The sequence below is a fragment of the Triturus cristatus genome, chromosome 4_2, assembly GCF_964204655.1.
Source record: "Triturus cristatus chromosome 4_2, aTriCri1.1, whole genome shotgun sequence".
NCBI lineage: Eukaryota > Metazoa > Chordata > Amphibia > Caudata > Salamandridae > Triturus > Triturus cristatus.
The window spans coordinates 896,102,908-896,126,447 of record NC_140586.1 but is presented as its reverse complement, the minus strand read 5'-3'; the positions used below and the strand labels follow the sequence as shown (position 1 = coordinate 896,126,447).

General features: G+C 49.1%; 1 protein-coding gene across 2 annotated transcripts in view; it reads left to right on the top strand.

The window, feature by feature from the left end:
• IPO13 (importin 13) overlaps positions 1-23,540 on the top strand; it is a 560,046-nt gene that overhangs the window by 316,931 nt on the left and 219,575 nt on the right. For both annotated transcript variants that reach the window (XM_085602928.1, XM_085602929.1), the window contains one exon: positions 2,567-2,733. In XM_085602928.1, the coding sequence (XP_085459054.1) occupies positions 2,567-2,733 (167 nt within the window). The remainder of the gene's footprint in view (positions 1-2,566; positions 2,734-23,540) is intronic.

The following is a 23,540-nucleotide window of genomic DNA, read 5'->3' as shown; positions in this document are numbered from 1 at the left end:
CCTTGCTATTGTGTGCATTATTGTCGAGGCGGTCTTTAAAGGAGGTCCTCTTGGCAATCCTGATGAGGTGATGTTGGTTGCGGGTGGTGTCCTTGTGGGCTGCGTGGCTGTCCAGAGTCTGTTTGCTGTGCCATCTCTTGTCTAGTTTCCGGCAGGCTCGCTTGGAGGCTAGGAGTTCTGGGGTGAACCAGCTGGCCCTCTTGCTGCTGTCTCGGGGGGGGGGGGGGGGTTTCTTCAGCGGGGCGAGGGTGTTGGCACAGTCGTCGATCCAGCGTCTGAGGCTGTGGGCAGCGTCGTCAGTGTTGGAGGGTTCGGTGGGTGGGCTGAGAGCGAGGTTTGCATGTAGTTGGTCTTTGGTGATTTTTCTCCAGCAGCGGCGAGGGATCTGTTGGGTGCGGTGGTGTGTGGTGGGTTTCTGGAAGAAGTGGATGCAGCGGTGGTCGGTCCAGAGGAGTTCGGTGGTGTGGCTGAAGGCGACGTGGGGGCTTGCGAAGAAGATGGGGTCAAGCGTGTGGCCGGCGGAGTGGGTAGGCGTTGTGACGAGTTGCCTCAGTCCGAGGTTGTCGAGGTTATTGATCAGGGTTGAGTTGCTGTCGTTGTTGTTCTCAAGGTGAAAGTTCAGGTCTCCGAGGAGGATGTAGCCGGTGGAGGTCAGGGCGTGCGTGCTGATGAAGTCGCTGAGCTGGGGTCGGGGTCCGGGGGGGTCTGTAGACGAGGGTGCCTCTGAGGGTGGAGTTGGGGTCTGTGTGGATCTGGAAATGCATGTGTTCGGCGGTGCTGAGAGTGTCGTCGGTGCTGGTCGAGACCCTGATGCTGTCCTTGTGGACGATGGCGATTCCTCCTCCGACTCCCTTGGTGCGGTCTCTGCGGGTGATTTTGTAGCCGTCTGGGCTGGCTATGGCGATGTCGGGTGCGGAGGAGTCGTTCATCCAGGTCTCTGTTAGGAAGGCGACTTCCGGGGATGATTTGTCGAGCAGGTCCCAGAGCTCGACTGCGTGTCTGCGTGCAGAGCGGGTGTTCAGTAGGATGCATCGGAGGTGGTTGAAGTCTTTCTTGGCGGGTTGTTCGGCGGCTCTGAGGCTGGTGTAGCTGCAGTTCCGGCAGGTGAAGGGACCGTGTGTGCGTTTCGGGGCGGCCTTGAAGCAGGTGTGGGTCCGTCCGAGGTTGAGAGCGTGGAGTGTGCTGGCATCGTAGCGGTGGTGGTGGTCGTCGTGGCGGGTGCAGGGACCAGGGGTTCTGGTGCTGGGTGCGGGCGGTCGCAGACTGGCTTGCCTTAGGCACACGCCAGCGCCGCGACCGCCATATATGGGGATGTGGGAGGGAGGAGCAGCTGGGAGGCGGGAGGCAGGGGCAGCGAATGGGCAGTGAGGGGGCGGGGCCACGGGACGCAGCGGCGGGAACGGGAGCGGCGAGGGCACCGAAGGCAACCGGGCACAATCAGGGGCAGCGAGGGGGAACAGAAGGCAAGCAAAACGGGCACAAATCAGGGGCAGCGAGGGGGAACAGAAGGCAAGAGGGCACAGAATGAAGGGGCCACGAGGGGGACAGAAGGCAAAACGGGCACAGATAAGAATGCAGGCACAGGGGGGAGACAGGCAACAGCGGTCACAGACACCAGAAGACAGTATGGGCAGTACAGTACAGTTAGTGGGGGACAAGGGAGGTCACACACATGAAGCAAAGATATATTGAGCAGTTTGTTAAGCCTCTGTATGAATGCTTCTTCGCCAATTGAGAATAAGCCTCTGTATGAATGCTTCTTCGCCAATTGAGAATACCTCTTTTCAGGCTGTTCACAGGGTTCTGGATCAGGGTGGTCCCAAAGGGCAGACGAGTAGAGCATCACTACACTCTAGTCACTGCACACACCATTGACACACAACCTTGACAGTACTGAAGGATGGTAGCAGTAATAGGTATATCCAGAGACCCCTTGCCCTGAACAAATATCGCTGACCGGATAGGATTTAAAGGCCTGAATCATGTAGAAAAGAACATGGGGAAAGGGTCATACCTCACCGTTCTGTTTTTTATACCTGTAATAGGGTGGAAGTTAAACCTCTGACATTTCAATCCTAAGGGTTTTCATAGTGGAACCAAGAAGCTCTTCTTACAATCAAAGCACTGTAATTCATCGACTGAAACTATGCTATATTCATCATGCTCTCACTAACCTTGCAAGCCCACTCTTACAGGGGTGAAGGGCAGGCCCTATGATGAACCATGTGACCACACTATCCCCAGGAGCTCCTGGGGGAGGGAACTATAGGCGCGGGGCACTAGGAGCAGGCCAGCCTCCAACATAAAATGTTAAACACAAAATGGAGCTGCTCCCAGAGTAGTGACCTAGGTGAAAATTAAATTGTGAGTGTGGGCATCTCACAAAATGTGAAGGACTGGTCTCGCACACCACCAGGTGACATGCTTCATCTTGGACCAGTCCTCGCCCTCTAGAAACTCGGTTTGGTAGAGGGCGGGCATACACCAGATAAGGCTATAAGGACATGGCTCTTGGTATGTGTCCATTGATGACTGTAGATTTCATTGAGTCCTCTTTCCTTCTCAGGACGACATCCTCTCCTTCGAGACCGAGAAGCAGGCTGTCTACATGCAGATTTACCGGCCTGTGTACTTCCAGCTGGTTGATGTCCTGCTGCACAAGGCCCAGTTCCCTGCGGATGAGGAGTACGCGTCCTGGTCGTCTGATGAGAAGGAACAGTTCCGGATCTACAGGTACAGGCGCCTGGGTGGGAAATGGTCTTCAAAACTGCTGGCTCAAGGCAGTGACCTGAGAGATATTTTTATATGAAGGACATAAAGATGGGAAAATGGAATGTAGCCGCAGATGAGGGCCACTAGTTTACCTGGTTCCATGTGTACTTTAACCTGTCAGATCATACTTGGGCCCCCCCCCCCTCCTTTACCTTTGTTTTTGTCAAATCTTTAATTATCTTTCCCAAAAAAAAAGTATCGCTGTTCAACAGATTCCATTTCTTGAAGCCAGCATCCCTTAGTAAGAGTTTAACAACCCCAAGACCTTCTGTCTCAGCGTCGATGTTTGCTTGCACCAGTGGTTTTCAAGCCATTGCAGGGAAAACATGATATTACCATTCTAGTGCACAGGATCCTCCCCCCTCAGGAAGGGTTGTCCAGTTGGACAGGCTCTGTATCCCATCATGTATTTGTTTGCTTACCTTGAATGCTTGACGGGTACATTTGAACCATTAGAACTGTAAACACCTAGGCCTATCCAAGGTGGTATTGTTTCTTGAGAGAGACCGAGAAACACTTTTTAAAGATGGGTCCACCTCTGAAGTAGAGTAGTAAACATACTCCCTCTTCTATGTGGTGCCCATGTACAGGTTATCACATTTGGGATCTTGGGGTTGGTTCCAAAGTGACCAGCAGAGTTGACACCTGGAGCGCTTTGATGGTCGGTTTCCTTTGGTGGCAGAAGAGTGAAAAAGGAGCCCTGCCCAACAGTCTGGCAGGTTTAGAATATTTAACTCTATAGAGAAAGTGCACTTGTAACACGTCTCTGCTTACTTTTGTCACATTCATTGGAAGTCTGATCGGCCTAATTTCAAAGACTACCTCACTGACCATTGCTCCCTTACTTAAAGTAGATCCTCTCAACCTCAGTAACATTAAGCTCACACTTTCTCACCCCATCCTCTCTTTGACCCCCATCCACTGTCAACACACTCCTGCATCCATATCCAGTCTCTTGCCCCATGTACGCTTTCGGCCCATATCTCTCTGCCCTCTCAACTTATTTCCCTCTGCCCTCTTGGCCCATATCCCTCTGCCCTCCCAACCCATATCCCGCTGCCTTCTCAACCCATATCTCGCTGTCCTCTCAGCTCATAATTCTCTTTCATCTCTGCCCATATGCCTGTTATATTTAAGTTATCTCTTTTCTCTCTCACCTTTATCCCTCTGATCTCTCAGCCCCCTACTCTTTTAAGCCCACATCCCTTTCTGTCTTGGTCCATGTCCCCTCCAGTAACATTGTACAGCGTGTTGATCTTCTTATAGTAGAGCTGTAGGATGTTAGACGTGGTTATGGTTGTTCCTGGAGTGGAGATGAGAGAGAGTTGATTGTGTGGGTTAGTTGAGTTTGAGGTTCAAGAGAGTATATGAGATGAAGTTGTTAGTTTAATTTCCCCAATTCAGGGTGCTCATTAGTGCTCTAGGTGCCTTTTTATGTGTATTGAAGTGCTGTCAGGTATAAGACTGCCTTCACTTGCACCTTGATAGCTCGACTTGGGAGAATTTGCTACAACTTAGGGATTGCTGTGGGTGGTGAGGAGGTGCCCATCATGTTGCAGAGGATGCCTGAGCAAGAATTGCATAGACTCTTTGATGTTGACATTAACGTTCATAGTGAACAGTAGGTCGCGCCTGTACAGTGCGTGGGTTCACTGTAACATGCTTAAGGCCGGCTGCAAAGAACCTTCATGGGTACAAATTTGCAGGATCCTCCACCCGGATGTCAAGGTCACTCATCACGCAAGAGATTTTAGAATTAGTGTCCTCTGGGTAGGACGGTAAGTGCAGTGGACAACCCAATATACCCTTGAGGGCTCGGGCAAATATGAATAAACAGGTAGAAAGGTGCCTTCAAGGGATTTGTTTGGTAAATAATTTGTATAATTTCGATTCTTTTTTTTTTGTCCTCATCTCACCAAAAACTTCCACAGATTTGACAAGCCAGGTTTTGTTCTCGATTCCTGAGGGCCTCTTTGGCTCACTGTTTCTGTCTAGGCCCCATGGCCTTCCTCCCGTGTTGGAGGACTGGTGTAATCATAGGACCATGAGGAAATGAAACATTTTTAGGGATATTGCCTTAATCCATCAGATCAGATACCTTTGTTGTGCCCAACGTATCAATGGTTGCCAAGTACTGGGTTGGTTGTCTACTCCGATATCTTGGTCTAATCGTGCCGCTTTAAAGGCGGCTCTGAGCCAATCTTCATTACCAGGGGGGGTTTTGTCCTTCCACCTGATGCATATTTCTCTCCTTGCCAAGATGATTAAATATAATATTAAGGCCATATGATTCTGTGAAGGTACACCATCCGTAGACTCATTTTTACCAAAGAACACCAAAGAGAAATCTACAACTATATCCACCTCCAGAATAGATGTCAACACTTCCCCCACTCCTTTCCAAAATGTGGTTAACACCGGACACTGAAAAAAAATGTGTATGTCGTTTGCATTTGTGAGACTACATCTTGGACACCTTGGGGGCGGGATAGGAGCAAATTTGGCAATTTTAGCCAGAGTATAGTATAGCCTGTTTATTACATAAAAATGGTTTTTCTTCAAGGAAGCAGGCTTTATGTGTTTATACAGCGTCTTTAATGATGGATATAGTAGATTCTCGATTTGGGCGGCCAAAGGTGAGTCATTCCAAACTAAAATTGGGGAGGGGATCCTGGCTTCCTCAGCGTCTTGGATTTGGGCATACCATAAGGCTATTTCTTTCTTCTTTGGGGACGGATCTTGAAAAAGCTGTTCTAATTCCCCTTTTCCTCCTATATTGCCTTTTTCAGACTCATACCAGCTATGCAATTGAAGATATTTAAACCTTGAAAAGGTGGGGCCTATTTTAGCTGATAGAGCTGCCCACGGTAGAATGCCCTCTGAGTCCACTAGATCTTGCCATCGCTCCATACCTGAATTTTTGATCGGAATCGCCAGACTATCACACATAAGGGGCGGTGTCCCAGGCGAGTCCCATATTGGAGCAAAGTCCGAGAAATATCCAATTCCCCATATCTTCCTTAAATTATACCAAGTTTGTAATGCTGATTTCAATACCTTTAGCCGAACCTTTTTAAAAAACCTTGGAGTACCAAATTTGTACAAAAACCCTTCTTGACTGTTGGCACCTTCAGCCGTAACCATTTCTCCCAGTACTCTCCCCCAAGATGTTTGTTCGGGGTGAGATAATAGCATTCTTATCCCTTTAAACTGAAAAGCCATCAGATACCAGTTTATGTCGGGTAAGGCTAGTCCTCCCTTAAAGAGCTTCCTCCTAAGCTTTTTCCATGACATTCTGGCATTTTTATGACCCCATATAAAGCTACCAATTTTACCCTGTATTTTAGTTATAATTTTTCCAGGGAATGTTAAAGGGATTGCATTGAATAGGTAGGTCAATTTAGGGAGTACAGACATTTTAACAAGGTTAACCCTGCCATATATTGTCAAGGGGAGGTTCTTCCATTTAGCAAAGAGATAGTCTATTTCTTTTTCGATTTTCCCAAGATTTAAAGAAGGAATCTTATTTAGGTCTTTAACTATTTTAATACCCAAGTACCTAAACTCCTTGCTTATGGGGCCTCTCGTGTATATGGTGTTCCAACACATTATTTCAGTTTTATCTGAATTGACGCTGTAGCCTGAAACCTTGCCAAATTCCCTCAACATGGAGACCAGGTATGGAATTGTATGCTCTGGATCGCTGGTATAGACTATCACGTCATCGGCATAGAGTGCCAGTTTGCATTCATAACCTAATGATCTAAATGGGATGATATCTCTGTCCAGTCTAATTGTTTGAGCTAAGGGCTCTATATAGATTCTTAATTAAAGGTAGGGCAGTAATAAACCCACAAATTTATTAATTATCACTTTTTCAATACTTAAATCAGCTTAGTTTGTCAGAATCAGGATTGAATAAGGTGTGAGTGAATCATCACATATTAACCTGAATACAATAAATCCTCCTTTTGGTTTATTGAATTTATTGTATTCAGGTTAATATGTGATGATTCACTCACACCTTATTCAATCCTGATTCTGACAAACTAAGCTGATTTAAGTATTGAAAAAGTGATAATTAATAAATTTGTAGGTATATAACTGCCCTACCTTTAATTAAGAATCGAATTATACAAATTATTTACCAAACAAATCTCTGGGTAGGACAGCTCTCGTGGGAATGCAGTGACAGTCCGCTTAGGAGGTTATTACAGCACAGAGGAGTCCGCTGTGGATATGGAGCTAATGATGCTTTTAACGACAGTGTGTTCACAGGATACATATGCAGGATGAGTGATCACCTTACAGGTGATATCAGAGATGATTGATGTATCTATACTCTATGCTTCTGTTTCTACTTATGATGATGTAGTTAGGTGACAGTGGGTCAGATGAAGGGGATACGCCTAGTTGTAGAACCAGCTTTATTGATGATTAGGAGTTAGAGACACTCATTCGTGTCACTGCTGTTACTGAGTTTGCTCGTTGATCTTGTATTTGAGTTCCCTAGATGAGGTGTATGAAGAGATCACCATGAGGGTCGGATAAATCATGTGGGGGAAGTCAAGATTGGTTGGCATGAACAGGTGCTAAGTAGGCCATCAGGGGGGGGTCGCTAGAGAGCCCAGGGCAAGATGGCTGCACCTTAGTGCAGCTTGGCCAGCCGTGAGCACACTATCCATCAGCATCCTATATTACCGCTAGCTAAATAATGCGAAACCAAGCAACATATGCATAACAACGTCGCCAGCACCGGGGGACAGCGGCACGGGCTGGTGAGGAGCCCGGTAAGACGCTGCACAGCACCTTGCCTCCGGCGCGGGCTGGAAAATGGCGGCCGCCATGCTGTGATGCCTTAGAGTGTGGTGATCCGGAGTGCAGGGGTGAGCGGCCGCTGCTGCAGCAACAAGTGGACCCTGGAAGATAGACGTCGCGGACCCTCACGGAGCTTGGTGCAGCCGGGGGTGACGTGCCGGTGCTTGAAAATGCCATCCACGCAGGCCCTCTCATCCTCGAGGTGGGGAGAACACTTTGTGATGTGCTTCAACGGTGTGGTGTGATCCTGGGGACCGCGGTTGAGCCCGGCTGGTGGTGGCCTGCCGCGAGCGTGGATCGAATCTCCCGGCCTGCTGGGGCGCACGCACAGGGAGTGGCCCGGGAGCATCTCAAGACACTCACCGGCGTGCTGGGGGAGCCGTTCGGTGCTTGCGTGCCCTGAGCCTTACTGCTGCCTCCCGGACTGGGTGAGTCTGCTGTTCCGGGATTTACCACCGCGAAGTCGACGGCCCGAGTCCCAAAGACATTAATGCAACAGGCCTCATAGGGGTACACCAGAGGAGACCACCGCTGTGACGTGCGTGCTGGAGCTGCAGCCCTGGGCGCCCGTGTGGGCTGGGGCGCCAAGACCACAGCAAGCAAACCGCTTGGGCCTGGGCTGGACCCACGGGTGCTTCCTGTGAGCTGCTGAAATCAGGTACATGCACATACTCGCTGGACTGAATGGCAGCAGCATATAATAGTTGCCGGTCAACATGCTTGCTGGCTTAAGTTTCGTTTTTCTGTACTTCATCGACGTGCTCCGAAACACTTTCTCTTGGTGGTTCACTAACAAAAAACTATCATCAACTTTAGCCGCGACCAGGATGCATTTCTCCTCCAGAGGTTTCAAGATTGAAGCAGTATCGCAAGTGGATGTTTCAATTATATCCACATGATAATGACTCCTTGACATGCAACTTGTGTTGCCCTCAATGTACCCAAAGGTAATCCAGGAGCAGGGCGCCACTTTATCCTTAGCTCAGTCCTACACGTACACACCAAAGCATACCCCCTTCCCTGACAGGTAAGTCTCCCGTTAGGTAATCCTATACCAAGAGATCTTCACAAAATAACACCAAAAGCGCCAAAGCAAGTTGTCCAATCCCCTGGATCATGCGGAGTCACAGCTTCATTGCCTGATGATGTTCTCTTCTGTGCCATTCCTCGTCTATATCATACAGGTTGATTCCAAAGTTGCAAAAGATACAGCCTGCTGTCTGTCCACAGCACACTCCTCGAGGCCTTCCATCTGTCCATGTTGAATGTCTATAGAACTGATCCACTACCCTCTGGGGCACTCGTGTTTCAAGAATAGCAGGCCCACGCCTCTCTTGGTAGAATTGAGCTCCTAAGCGAGGCAGTTGCATCAGCGGTATAGACATTTCTGGGGCTATTCCAGAGATCAGTAGTTCTAGCATAGGCAGCTCTCACCTAGATCACACACTTTCCCATTGACTGAGAGATGGGCACGATAAACAGCTCGGCAAGGGCAGCTCCCTACCCTTCCATTCTGTCTCGCCGTCTTTGCTTTTGAATCTGAAGGTGTTCATTCGATGCAATTCTTGTGGCAAGTATAATTATCCTTGAATTTGAGGGAATTGGCTAGTGTCGCTCTATCTCCATGATACTTCCTTCCATCTTTCAATTTTTCCTGGTTTACAGGCATTACCTGCGGTTCACCATTGGGTTCCAGGACTAGCAATGAACATTTACTCTACCCATGAATCCATGAGTGTCCCTTTCCCTCTCATGTACATTTCCTGTATCGGAGATTCCACAAGTGGCCTTTCCCTCTCGTAAACATTTGCTGTACCTGTGAGTCCATGAGTGGCCCTTTCATTTTCCTGAACATTTCCTGTACCCGCAAGTTCACGAGTGGCCCTTTCCCTCTCGTGAACATTCCTGTACCCTTGAGTCTAGGAGTGGCACTTTCCCTCTCGTAAACCCATGAGTCCACGAGTGGCCCTTTTCCTCTTGTGAACATTTCCTGTATTGGTGATTCCATGAGTGGCTTTCCCCTCTGGTGAACATTTCCCATACCCCTGAGTCTGAGTGGCCCTTACCCTCTCGTGACCTGTACCCGTGAGTCCACGAGTGGCCCTTTCCCTGTGGCGAACAGTTCCTATATCCGTGAGTCCACGAGTGGCCCTTCCCCTCTGGTGAACATTTCATGTACCCGTAAATTCACGTGCCCCCCCCCCCCCACCACTCTGGGGAAGTGCCCGTCGGGGCGCAGAGCTGGGGGCGGCAGCGCTGGCGCCACCAGGGATCGGCACCGTCCTCCCAGTGGGCTCTTTTCCCGTTTTTAGATCCGAGCGCTGACTAATTGTCGCGAAGAACATGCATTAATTGTGTCTGACTGTGGCCTCCTTTCAGGCACAGCATCAATTACAATCAGACATATTGTCAGAGAGCAATTGGGGCGCTTCAGAGCGCAGGAAAAGGCAAGTGAGTGGGAGACGAGCCCCGGAGCGAGGGGGTGCCTGCCTGGGGAGGGTGTAGGAGACCGTGCTGCCTTCCAACTCTGCCGGGCCATGAGTCTATGAAAACATGAAAGACGAAGAACTGCCAGGGCGGGGCTCGAGGAGCCACCCCCAGTGGATGGCCACCCCTCAAGGAGCATCCGGAAACCGCTAAAACCAAACACCGAAGAGAGGCACTCCAAACCAACCATAGACTACTGACAGTACTGGAAACCAGGCACAGAAAGCAGAGCAGGCGGACGCTGTCCTCATAGATGAAGAAGTGCAGTTCAAGCACGGAATGCGACCAAGAGAAGACACCGCCAGTAATTAAGCCGGTTTAATGGAATTTCGAAACCTCGCTTTTAGTGTTGATTCTGTCAATTAGGAAAGGATCATTTAGACTAATGTATTTAGCAATCGATTTATTGGGCAGACGACGCTGAAACTGTATTCCTTTTTACACGGGAAAGTAGAGAATTACAGAGACGTATTCAGAGATGAACAGTGCATCCCCGGGGTCAATTTATAATTGAGAAAATCAAATGTTTAACTGTACCCGAGAAAAAGCACCCGGTGCGGGACAAGATGGCGCCCCTCGTCCCGGAGCAGCCTCGTTCGCTCGACGGCTGCTGCGCGCTCCTCGCAGTGACGCACTCCATGTCTGCGTCATTCAGCAGCACTGCGCAGGCCTCTCTCTGTACAGAGCGACGCCCGTACGCCATGGGCCATAGAAGGGCTCTGCCTGCTACTGCGCCACCTGCAGAGCACAGGTTCAAATCCTAGTGGTTCATGCCAGTTTATTTCAGAGATGAGGCTCTTGTGACATGCAGGTTCCAGACTCTGATCCTGGCTAATAGTTCAGTGGGTGTTCTGCCTGCTACAGACACCTGCATCTAACACGCAAGCCTTAAGGTGGTTAACCGTTAACCCTTCATTCTCCTGAAGTCGATAGTGAACATTCGGTATGGCAGTTATAACCACATTACATGCTAAGAAGGCTCACTGCACGCCCACACCTGTATACACTTAATGCGTTCCACCATGTTTGTAGAATGAATATGCTAATGTCGCACCTGTAATGAAAGCATGCTCGGCATACCTTCTCTCTCAGTTCTTCTGATGTCAGCGAGTCCTAGCTCGAGGATTCTTTTTTTTTGGGTGGGCCAAGGGTGCATCCGGGTGGGCCACTGCGGGCCTGATTCGTCGCTAATGTATCTAGCCAGGCCTGCTTCTGGGCCCTCCTTCATCTCTTCTTAGTCTTACAAGGCCCAGTAAAACGCACGCTTTTCCAAATCTCTTTCTAAATGTTATCACTCTTTTTTTCCCATGTAATGTCCCTTTGACGGGAAGAGGAGGTTTCTGAGGTGGGAGTATCAGGCAAGTGACACTACTGGGCTCCCTCTGTGCCAGCCTTCAGGGAGAATCCCTCTTCATTACTACCTTCAGCTGACCCTAGACTCCGCAGCGCACTTCAGTACAGGCTTGATTATCCACTTTTCTACCACCCCTCTCCAGTGCACCTTATCTCACAGCTGACCTTGGGCCCCAGCCCCATATCAGCCACCATCCGCTTCCACTTTAATTATTCCCGGTAAAAAACATTAGTAAAATCACCTTCAAACTTGAAACATTGAATATAGCAGTAAATGTAATTAGCATGCACTCTTAAGTATGTTCCACAGTTGCCCTATTGACCTGACTGCTAATTAAATAAACAAAAACAGACAGGCATTGACAGGGCCCTCTTTAGCGCTGGTGCAAAAGTCTTTTTTGGTGCTCCACCAATGACCTCTTTCTCAGTAGATACCTTTACTATCACCCTCCAACATCTCTCCATAGCCCCCCCCTCATGACCTTCTCCTCAGACTCCCTCACTACCACCCTCCACCAGTACCCCTCATCTCTCCGTAGCTCCCCCCTCCACCTCATGACCTTCTCCTCGGATTCCCTCACTGCCACCCTCCACCAGTACCCCTCATCTCTCCGTAGCTCCCCCCTCCACCTCATGACCTTCTCCTCGGATTCCCTCACTGCCATAATCTAACAGTGCCCCTCATTGCTCCATAGCTCTTCTCCCTGTTGACCTTCTCCTCAGATTCCCTCACTGCCACCCTCCACTAGTGCTCCTCCTCTTTCCACAGCCCCGCTCTTATATGCAGTCCATTTCTTGTATTGCGCTACTCATATCAGTGTAGGGTGTCATGATACTTTATATCACGCACTCATTATACAGAGACAATAAATCAGTCTACAGGGAATGTCACAAAAGCCAGGGAGGATAAGATGTAGGAATCACAAGTCATCCATACTGGTGGGCAAAATATTTTAAAAGGGTTTGATCTCGAGAAGCACAAACTCTGATTTAAAGATAAAAATGTATAACTTCCCAAACATTTTTTTTTTTTTAGCAACATTAGAATAATGAAACATTGGGGAAGTTCTAACTATATTACAACACACAAAAAGCCAAGTTTGAATGCAGCTCTTTGAAGACAGTTCATAGGGCACTGCTCTATCTTAGGATTGTAACTTCTGAACTGCAAGTAACACAAGGATCTCTGTGACAAAGGCAGTAACCCACTGAGCTATCCACATATAATTCTGTTTATCTGCATTTAAAAACTAGCAACAGATAAATGATTGCTCTCCAGCAGGATCATAAATCACCAGAGTTATCTTGACATTTTTTATTGTTGTTGTGCGTTGGTGACAGATTCACTGCGAGGGCCAAGGCTCATATTTGGGTGGGCCATGCTCATGGTTGGGGGGGCTGGCCCCACCAGCTAGAACTGGGCCTGATGTCATACCATGTTTTATCTGCACTTTATCTTTTTAAACCGCTTAGATTTTTAGAAAGCTTGAAAACGAAGAACACTTTTACATCCCGGCTGATCTTTTGCCAAACCTGTGGGTGAAAGGAGTGCCATTGCCCACCTGTGGTCTTTCAGTTCTGACACCTCCTCTGATGTGCTCCGTCCATTTAGTTCTGACTCCTACACTGATGTGCTCGTCTCTCTCTGAATGAAAGGAGTGCCAGTGCTCACCTATATCATTTCATTTCTGACACCTGCACCGATGTGCTCCTGTCTTTGGATAAAAGGAGTACAGTGTCCATTTGTGATCTTTCAGTTCTTACTCATACACGGATGTGTTCTTGTAGGAGAGTAGGATCTGCACTTATGTTGCCCCCACTTTTTTTTCTGATGTTAACACTGGTTTCTGGCTATAGTCTGGCTGGGTCCCTGCTAATCGGGGCCCCAGTCTCTCTGTTCTCTCTAAACGACTTGGTGTGCATATTAGATGCACTAGTGATTGGATACTGTGGTACCTTATGAGCCCCTAGTATATGGTACCTTGGGTACCTAGGGCATAGGTACTTCACAGGCCTACCAGGGGCTGACACATTTATTATGCCACCCCTGGGATGCCAACTGTGGTAACACGGTAGAAATCTGAAAGAGCCCTGGCATCACAAAATGGATGCCACCAGCACAGACACTGGGCTGCCCTCCTGCTGCTGACTGAAACTCGTAGTGGAGGAGGCCCAACAATAGGCATCCTGTCACAGGGAGGTGTCACTACCTTCCAGACAGGATTTAGTGTATTGGGGCTGGGTGGGTGCACTCCTAGAGTGCTTTGAAGTCCTGCACTGGGGGTGCAGTAGGCGCCTCTGTGCATATGCCAGCTCAAACCGGTTCAGGAGCTACCTGTCCCTGCTCTGACGTGAAACTGGACAAAGGGAAGTGGGTGTAACCACCCCTACCCTGACCCTCCCAGAGGAGTGGTCATAAAGCTAGTCCCTCCCTTTCTTTCAGTATAATATAGGGAACCCTTGCCATTGCAAACTAGATATCCCTGGACAACGCTTTACAAGAAGAATCCTGGCCCTTCGACGTTCCACTACCTTTGGAAGACGGAAGAATCTCCCTTGGAGTCAAGGAGTGACTCCCCTGCTTGGCAGGCACCAAAAACTTTAATCAACGGTCGCAAACTTTCCTGCTCCTGCTGGAGTCCGAAGTCCCTGCAGCCCTGGAAGTGGATTTCCTGACTTCTCGATGGTCATTGTGAGTCCCCAGCAAAGCTGAGGCGAGTGAACCCCACGAGTGACGAGGAACTGCAATACCTGGGTACCATGCACTATTGTCAAGTGCAACCCCTTCACGACATTCTACAAACTTGTGCTTTGGAACACTTATGGCGCAAGTCTACAGCAGGTTGTGCAGTGAAAATCAGAGGCCTATCCCTTCCAGAGTGACCGTGGGCTCCTGTGAAGCATTTCCTCAAGAGGCGTCTTCGCGATCCCTTGCCCGTTGGCTTGTGGGTCTCCCGAAGACTTTCTTATCAACTCAAAGGGCTCCCCTGGTTTCCCCAGGCCTGCCCTCACTCACCCTTGATGGGTGAGTCCCTCAGACCTTGCTGGTCTGCAACGCAGACTTTATTCACTTCTCACGAGACTTGCTGTTGCCAAGGCTTGTTGGCTCCAATCTGGTTGCCGACACCTCAGTAAGCTGCAGACGTCGTGGGACACTCCGAATCCAGCTGCTGGTCATTGTCGATGCCTCCTGGTCCTCGTGAGCGAAGAGTCAAAACACCCTTGATCACCTGAAATCACCCAACTTCCGTGGGCATCCATCTTCCTGGCCCTGGGTCACTGGCAAGTGACTGTGAACACTGTCTCTTCAATTTTCAGGTCATCTGCATCTTGAATCCAGCCTTGGATTCCACCGGACACTTCTTCAGTCTTCGCAAGCAGCAAATCTTCTTTGGTCTCCATAGAAAACAGCAACGCGACCCGACACCAAAAGACACCTATGCATCCGGCTTCCCTGGGTGAGGTAACTCGTGCACTCCAGTGCCCTAGTGTGTGTTGGCCCTCGAATTACTTACCTTGTTAAGTGGCTTGCTTGTAGACTTCCTCGAAGTACCCTAAAACTTAAATAATTCCAACCGCGACTTGCTCCATTGTAATCAATAGGGAACCCGCTACTGTGTTCTCACACTGCATGCGTCTCCCGTGGGTCTGTTACTTACCTGCTTTTGCTGCATTAGTGAAGCCCCAGCGGTTCTACAGGCCCTAGGCCTTGTCATTCTGCAAGTCGACTTTCCTAAACCTCTTTTTTAGTATATGGTCTGGTACGCCCCTAGGGCCCCAGCCATATTTGTGCTTAACTTATTGTGAAACGTTGATATTTGAATGTGTTCCTGTCTTCTAATCTCCTAAAGAGATTAGTAGAGTGTGTCTAGAAATTAATACATATATATTTGATATATATACCTGTGTGGTGTCCTTTCATTTGGTAATTCAAGAGATTATAAGGTAAAACAAGCTGCTTTACATTCCTCAGAGACTTAGCCTGAAGGCTGCTCTCCACAGCTACCACTAGGATAGCTTTCTTTAAAAGGTTGTCTAAACCTATCTACCATAAGAGTCGAATTGGACTGGTGCAAGGTGGCCACTATAACTAGTGACCAGCATATGCCAGGCCAACTTCTCACAGTTCTCCTCTCCGAATGAAAGGAGTGTCAGTGTCCATCTGTGTTCTTTAGTTCCAACGCCTACACTAATGTGTTCCCCTCTCTGAATGAAAGGAGTGTAAGTGTCCATCTTTGGTCTTTCAGTTTTTACTCCTACACTGATGTGCTGGTCTTTCTCTGGGCGAAAGGAGTGCCAGTGCCCACCTATGTTATTTCAGTTCCGTCTCCTACACTGATGTGTTCCCCTCTCTGAATGAAAGGAGTGTGGTGTCCATCTTTGTTCTTTCAGTTTTTACTCCTACACTGATGTGCTTGTCTCTCTCTGGGTGAAAGGAGTGCAGTACCCATCTGTTTTTTCTCAGTTCTGATACCTACACTGAGGTACGATAGTGGCGAAAGGCATTTCATACTGATGTGGGGTGTGTTTTAGACAAACGTATCTGCAGTCTCGTCTCGAATTAAAAGCCGGAGTCAACTCTTGAAATCTGGTGGAATAGATTAAACCATGATCATTCAGTTAAACTGGTGAACGCATGTTGAGGTGGCATATCTGCATCCCACACGGGTATTGGTGAGGGTTCTTCCACACTGGTCCTGTTCCACAGGAGGAGCAGGCATTACCAAGGTATAAGACACAGACTCTCGGTGATGAGCCCCGAGGTCAAAGGTCATGTTACATTGCGCAGCACGTTGCGGATCGGTGTGGCCTCGCAGTGCTCACTGGCCGATCAGGTTGATGCAGGGTTGGACAAGCATGGTGTGGTTAGGAGACTGCATGGATGTGGGCGTGACCTATGTGGACGGCCCTGAGGTGCTTCCCAGCTGCTGCTGAATATGGGGCTTCATGTTACTCCAGCCTGTAAGAGCCTGAGACAATTTCTGAATTTGGTGGTCACTGGTCACTGATCACTGATCATGCCTGTAGGCGCATGCTCATAGGACTTCCCCTGGCCCTGCTGTGTACCAAAACCAGGGTCGTGCTTCGGATAGTGTCCCCGGGGAACTCTGCCTTTCATTGTCCAGCACTGGGATCTTTAGCATCAGGATGCTGCGAGCTGTGCTGCCGGAGAGCTCTACTGTCTGGGAGCTGTGCTGCCGGAGAGCTCTACTGTCTGGGAGCTGTGCTGCCGGAGAGCTCTACTGTCTGGGAGCTGTGCTGCCAGAGAATTCTACTGTCTGGGAGTTGTGCTGCCAGAGAGCTGTACTGCTGGAGAGGTCTACTGTCTGGGAGCTGTGCTGCATGGGAGAGGTCTACTGTCTGGGAGTTGTGCTGCCAGAGAGCTCTACTGTCTGGGAGGTGTGCTGCCAGAGAGCTCTACTGTCTGGGGGCTTGTTGCAGGAGAGTTCTACTGCCTGGGAGCTTGCTGCTGGATAGCTCTACTGCCTGGGAGCTTGCTGCTGGATAGCTCTACTGCCTGGGAGTTGTGCTGCATGGGAGAGTAACTGTCTGGAAGTTGTGCTGTCGGAGAGCTCTACTGTCTGGGAGCTGTGCATTTTGAGAGCCTTGGTGCTGGCTCCGAAGTCTCCTACCAGATAAGTGCACAGGCGGCTGGCAGAGGTCTTCTCTGTGCTATGACACTGAATGCAGGAAGAGCACTTTGATGAAGGCTACTTCTGGATCGTCGCACCGTTCCCCCAAAGGATAAGGTTGCTTTTAAGGAGTCCCTTCTGCCGGGCACCCTGCGTGGCCAGCCAGTGGAAGGGGATTTTTCTAATTACACTGGTGCACTGCAAACTAGACCAATGGCCCAATAGTATCTCCTATGGCAGAATGGTGTTGTGTGTGCCATCTGTACCTTAAGATGAAATAGCGGCTAGTCCTTATCCAGCAATGATAGCATGGAAGAGGGACTGGTCCTTATCCAGAGGTAATAGCATGGAAGAGCGTCTGGTCCTTACCTAGATATGTTAGCATTGAAGAGCGACTGCTCTTTATTCTGGGATGATGGAATGAAATAGCGACTAGTCCTTTTTCCTGGATGTTGGCATGGAATAGGAACTAGCCCTTTTCCAGTGATGATAGGATGGAAGAGCGTCTGGCCCTTATCCAGGGATAATAGCATGGAAGAGTGGATGTTCCTTATCCAGGAATGATAGCATAGAAAAGTTTCTGGTCCTTATTCAGAGGTGATAGTATGGAAGGGTGGCTGGTCATTATCCAGAGTGATAGCATGGAAGAGCGGCTGGTCATTATCCAGGGTGATAGCATGGAAGAACGATTAGTCCCTATCCAGATTTGATAGCATGGAAGAGTGGCTGGTCCTTATCCCGGAATGATAGCGCCGAAGAGTGACCAATTTCTACCCATGGATGGTAGCATGGCATAGTGGCTGGTCCTTATCCAGACTTGATGGCATGTAAGAGCGACTGGTGCCTAACCAGGGATGATAACATGGAAGAGCGACTGCTCCTTATCCAGGGATGATAACATGGAAGAACGTCTTGTCCTTATCCAGAGGTGCTAGAATGGAAGAGTGGCTGGTCATTATCCAGAGGTGCTAGCATGGAAGAGCGGCTGGTCATTATCCAGGGTGATAGCATGGAAGAACGATTAGTCCCTATCCAGATTTGATAGCATGGAAGAGTGGCTGGTCCTTATCCCGGAATGATAGCGCCGAAGAGTGACCAATTTCTACCCATGGATGGTAGCATGGCATAGTGGCTGGTCCTTATCCAGACTTGATGGCATGTAAGAGCGACTGGTGCCTAACCAGGGATGATAACATGGAAGAGCGACTGCTCCTTATCCAGGGATGATAACATGGAAGAACGTCTTGTCCTTATCCAGAGGTGCTAGAATGGAAGAGTGGCTGGTCATTATCCAGAGGTGCTAGCATGGAAGAGTGGCTGGTCCTTATCCAGAGGTGATAGCATGGATGAGTGGCTGGTCCTTATCCAGAGGTGATAGCATGGATGAGTGGCTGGTCCTTATCCAGAGGTGATAGCAAGGAAGAGTGGCTGGTCCTTATCCAGAGGTGATAGCATGGACGAGTGGCTGGTCCTTATCCAGAGGTGATAGCATGGACGAGTGGCTGGTCCTTACTCAGAGGTGATCGCTTGGAAGAGTGGCTGGTCCTTATCCAGAGGTGATAGCATGGAAGAGTGGCTGGTCCTTATTCAGAGGTGATAGCATGGAAGAGTGGCTGGTCCTTACCAGAGGTGATAGCATGGAAGAGTGGCTGGTCCTTATCCAGAGGCGATGGCATGGATGAGTGGCAGGCCCTTATCCAGGCATGATCGCTTGGAAGAACAACTGGTCCTTATCCAGGGATGATAGCAACAAAGAACAACGTATCCTTATCTAGGGATGATAGCATGGAACAATGACTGGTCCTTATCCAGGGAGGATAGCATGGAAGAACGACTGATCCTTATCCAGGGATGATAGCATTGAAGAACGACTGGTCCTTATCCAGGGAGGATAGCATGGAAGAACGACTGATCCTTATCCAGGGATGATAGCATGGAAGAACGACTGGTCCTTATCCAGGGATGATAGCATGGAAGAGCTGCTGGTTCTTATCAAGGGAGATAGCACTTGAGAACGACTGGTACTTATCCAGGGATGATAGCATGAACGAGTGGCTGGTTTTATCCAGGGTGATTGCTTGGATGAACGACTGGTCCTGAGCCAGTGATGATAGCATGGAAGAACAAATGGTTCTCATCAGGGGATGATAGATGGAACAGTGACTGCTACTTATCCAGGAATAGTCTTGTCCAGAAATAATAGCATGGAAGAGTGACTCATACTGCTCTAGAGAAGATAGCATGGAACAACTACTGGTCCTTATCCAGGGATGATCACGTGAAAGAACAACTGGTCCCTAATCAGAGATGATAGCATAGAAGAGAGGTTGGTCCTTATCCAGGAATGCCTGCATGGAAGAATGACTTGTCTTATGCAGAAATGACAACATGGAAGAACGGCTGGCCCTTATCCAGGGATGATAGCTTGTAAGAGTGGCTGGTTCTTATTCAGGGGTGATGGCATTGAAGAGTGGCTGGTCCTTATCCAGGGGTTATAGCATTGAAGAGCGACTGGTCCTTATCCATCGATGATAGCATGGATGAGCAGCTGGTTCTTATCCAGTGATGTTACCATGGAAGAACGAATGATCCTCATCAGGGAGTGATAGATGGAGGAGTGACTGGTGCTTATCCCAGGATGATAGCATGAAAGAGCAACTGGTCCTTTTCCAGGGATAATCTTATCCAGGTGTAGCAACATAGAACAGTGTCATTCACAGGGGTATGAGAGGCAATATATTTAAAAGATCTACAGTATATACATCAAGTATAGATTAAATGAGTCCACGTTGTTGCTTGTATTCCTTAGTTGTTTTTATTCGTGATGTGCTCAAAGTTCAATACAGCCAACGCGTTTCGCCCAGACATGGGCTTCTTCAGAGCTGTAATATACATACAATGAATACAAACTATTTTAGTTACAACTCAAATGTGTGGTCTTCTATTAGTAAAGTGCAGCTAAAAGGTGACTTCTTAATCCGGTGAGTAGTTTGTGGAAAAAATAGAACTGAAAGGTGTCTTAAGAAGGAAGGAGACTTGTATAGAGGTGAAGGGGTGATGTCTTAATGAGTGAATAGTTCGTAAGAATGAAACGAAAGGAAGGAGACCCATTTGTCCAAAAGAAAGGGGAGTGAAAAGGAAAGTGAACCTGTGTTCGCTGAAGGTGGATGAAGACTAATGAGTTCAGAGGACCATCTGCCCTTGAATAGTGCCACCAAAAAGGAACGGTGATCATAAATATCCCAAGAATGAGCAAAGAAAGGGCTTAGTCACAGAGGTAGCGCCTACCAAGGCAAGTAAACGTTGCAGTGTCTCCGGCAAAATGTGCGTCAACGATAGGTCTGGTCCGTGCCGTGACTAGGAAAGTCCGAGTTAAAGAAACCTAATGTGGTATGAGAAAAGGCTACATCAGAATAAAGTTCTGATCATTCAGAGTATATGATAATAAAAGCGCAAAGGAGGCCACTGACCTCTCAGTGCACTTAGGGCTATTCTTTAGCTGCAATTTACTAATAGAAGACCACACATTTGAGTTGTAACTAAAATAGTTTGTATTCATTGTATGTATAATACAGCCCTGAAGAAGCCTATGTCTGGGCGAAACACGTTGGCTGTATTGAACTTTGAGCACATCACGAATAAAAACAACTAAGGAATACAAGCAACGACGTGGACTAATTTCATTTATACTTGATGTATATACTGTAGATCTTTTAAATATATTGCCTCTCATACCCCTGTGTAAGAAAGTGGGTTTCTGTTGCAGTAACCCCCCCCCCCCCCCCCTTTTTGCCTAATAGCTGATGCACTTTAACTTGTTGTGCCCTGGGCTCCTGCCAATCAGGTGCCCAGGGCCTGTGTTCCTTCCCTAAAAACTGCCTAACAGCCAAAACCCAAATTGGCAAACCCTGGCCACATGTCAGCCCCTGGTAAATGGTACCCTAGGTACCCAGGGCCTTTTGACCAGGGAAGGCCTCTAAGGGCTGCAGCACTCATTGTGCCACCCTTAAAGGCCCTGTACCCTAACACACACACACACACTACTCTTGCAGGCTGAGTGACTGGATACAAGACAAAACATAGAGTCGACATGGCACACATCCCTGTGTGCCATGCCCACAACCTACACTGCCCTGGCATACATCAGCCACCCCTCTAGCTGGGTGCCCTATGCCAGTGGTGTGGACACAGAGGCAGGAGCCCTGTGCCCCTACAGTACCCAGGTCCATTCCTGGGTCCTGTAAGTGCAGTGCTGCCAGCTAAGAGAATATGGGGCTGGGAGCTTGTCAAACACGAACTCCACAGCACCATAATGACAGCACTGAAGACTGAACTTTGGTATCAAACTGCTCAGCACATTAAATCACACACTGGCATCAGTGTGGATTTAATGTACAAAGCACCACAGAGGGCATCTTAGAGAGGCCCCCTGAATCCTAAACCTACAATCCACGTCTGTTCTGAGGCTGCCTAGGCTGCCACACAGCACACATGTTGCTGGACCCCTGGGTAGGAGAGCCCCTGCTCTCCTGGGCCTGCAACAATGCACATCCTGGGCGAGGTGCTAAATCTCCTCCCCCCCCCCCCCCCCCCCCCCCCCCAGGATGGGCAGGGGGAAGCTTCAAATGCATTCCGCCTCTGTGAGCTTCCCCAGGCCACTGCAACCCCCCACTCTGGCGGGAAGCTTGGCCGGAAACCCCAAATAAGGACAGGGGATGTGCCAGCCTGCCAAGCCCACCCCTCAGGTGGGGGAGGCGAGGTGAAGCACATCTCCGGGCTCTCGCCATCTTGAAGATGGGAAGCCCTGCCCAATCAGGACTAGGCTCCTGCCCCCCTCCAACAGGAGAGAGGCAGGGTAGGGGGTGTACCCACCCCAGGACAGGGACCCATTGGCGCCTGCCCTTCACCTACCAGAAACGCCCCTAAATCTAGTATTTAGGGGCACCCTGATCCTTCCTTCCCCAGATCCCAGATTCGAAACTACAAGAAGAGCAAGAAGAACAAAGACCTGCCCTGCAGCTGCTAAAAAGAGGAAGACACCAACTGCTTTGACCCCAGCCCTACCGGCCTGTCGACCCTCGAACCTGCTCCTGCTCGGCATCTCTTGTGGCGAGCAACCTCAGAAACCCCGGAGGACCTGGCTACCTTTGAACTGTGATTCCCTGGGACTCCCATGAGTAGAGGCTCTACTCAGAACCTACCTTTCACCCCTGGCAGCAGCCCGGAACCGCGATCCCAGCCCACTCTGCACCAGCCAAGCCTGGCCGGTGCCGGAGTGAACTAAACCCACGAGGACGACCCCACGGCGACTGTGACCCCGAGTCCGGCACCCAAGGACCCCCCTCGACAATCCTGAAGAAGCCTGGAGCCTCAGAACAGTGTGCCACCCCAACCGCGATCAACGGAGGGTAAGATTTTCCGACACCAAAAGGTCCCCCTGCACCCGGCGCCCCACGGCCCTCTGTGTCCAATCCCGGGGTACCTACCTATCCTCCAACTACCCAACTTACCTCTCGAAGTGGTGGTGGCACCTGAAGAGTCCTCGTCCCCGAGCCTGCAGTCTTTTTTCAAACCGGAGATTTCCCATTGAAATCCATTGAGTGCCCGAAGGCTCAAAAGCCCTCTGCACCCAACCGCCCGAGTGGCCCTGGCAGTGAAAACTCTACACTTTCCTACTTCCCCACTTGCCCTGAGTAAGTGACCAGGAGCCCAGCTCCCACAGCCGCGTGGCTTGCCAGACAGCAGCCACCAAACAAGGCCCCCCTATCCCTCATAGGATAACATTGGGCCTCACTCTCTCTGCACCCGGCCGCCCTAGAGTCGCTGAGGGTGAACCAACTGTACCTACCTGACCCTGGAAGACCCCTGAGTCTGTGCCAAGAACCTCAACTCTGCCAGTCGAGTACTTACCCTTAAACCGCAAACTCTATTTTCCTCATAGGGTAACATTGACTGGCTTTTTTCTGAAATTTCTTCCAAGTGTGGACTTTTCAAATCTTCAAATATTCACCAAAAATCAGCCGAGTGACAAAAACGAATTTACTCACCTACTCTTAGGTGAGCTCCCAGTGCTGGATCTTGGTGCCCAGCACTGACTCTGAAAAGTACCCACAACTATGCTTACCTTTAACTCATTTTTCTTCCATAGGAAACCATTGACTGTTTTTCTGTGAAATTTCTTTTAAGTGTTGATTTCTGCAATTTCTAAATATTCAAAAATCGTATAACATCTGAAAACGTAATTACTTACCTGTTTTGGATAAAGGTCCCAGTACTGAGTCTAGGCACCCAGTACTGGATTACAAAAGTAACGATGACCTACTGCACCTATAACCTAAATTTTCTTCCATAGGGAATCCTTGATTGTTTGCTCTGAAATATTTTCTAAGTGTTAACTTTTAAAATAGCTAAATATTAGTTAAAAATCATTACAGTACCAAAGTCGACTTTCAACAACTGATTCTGAGAACTGACCCA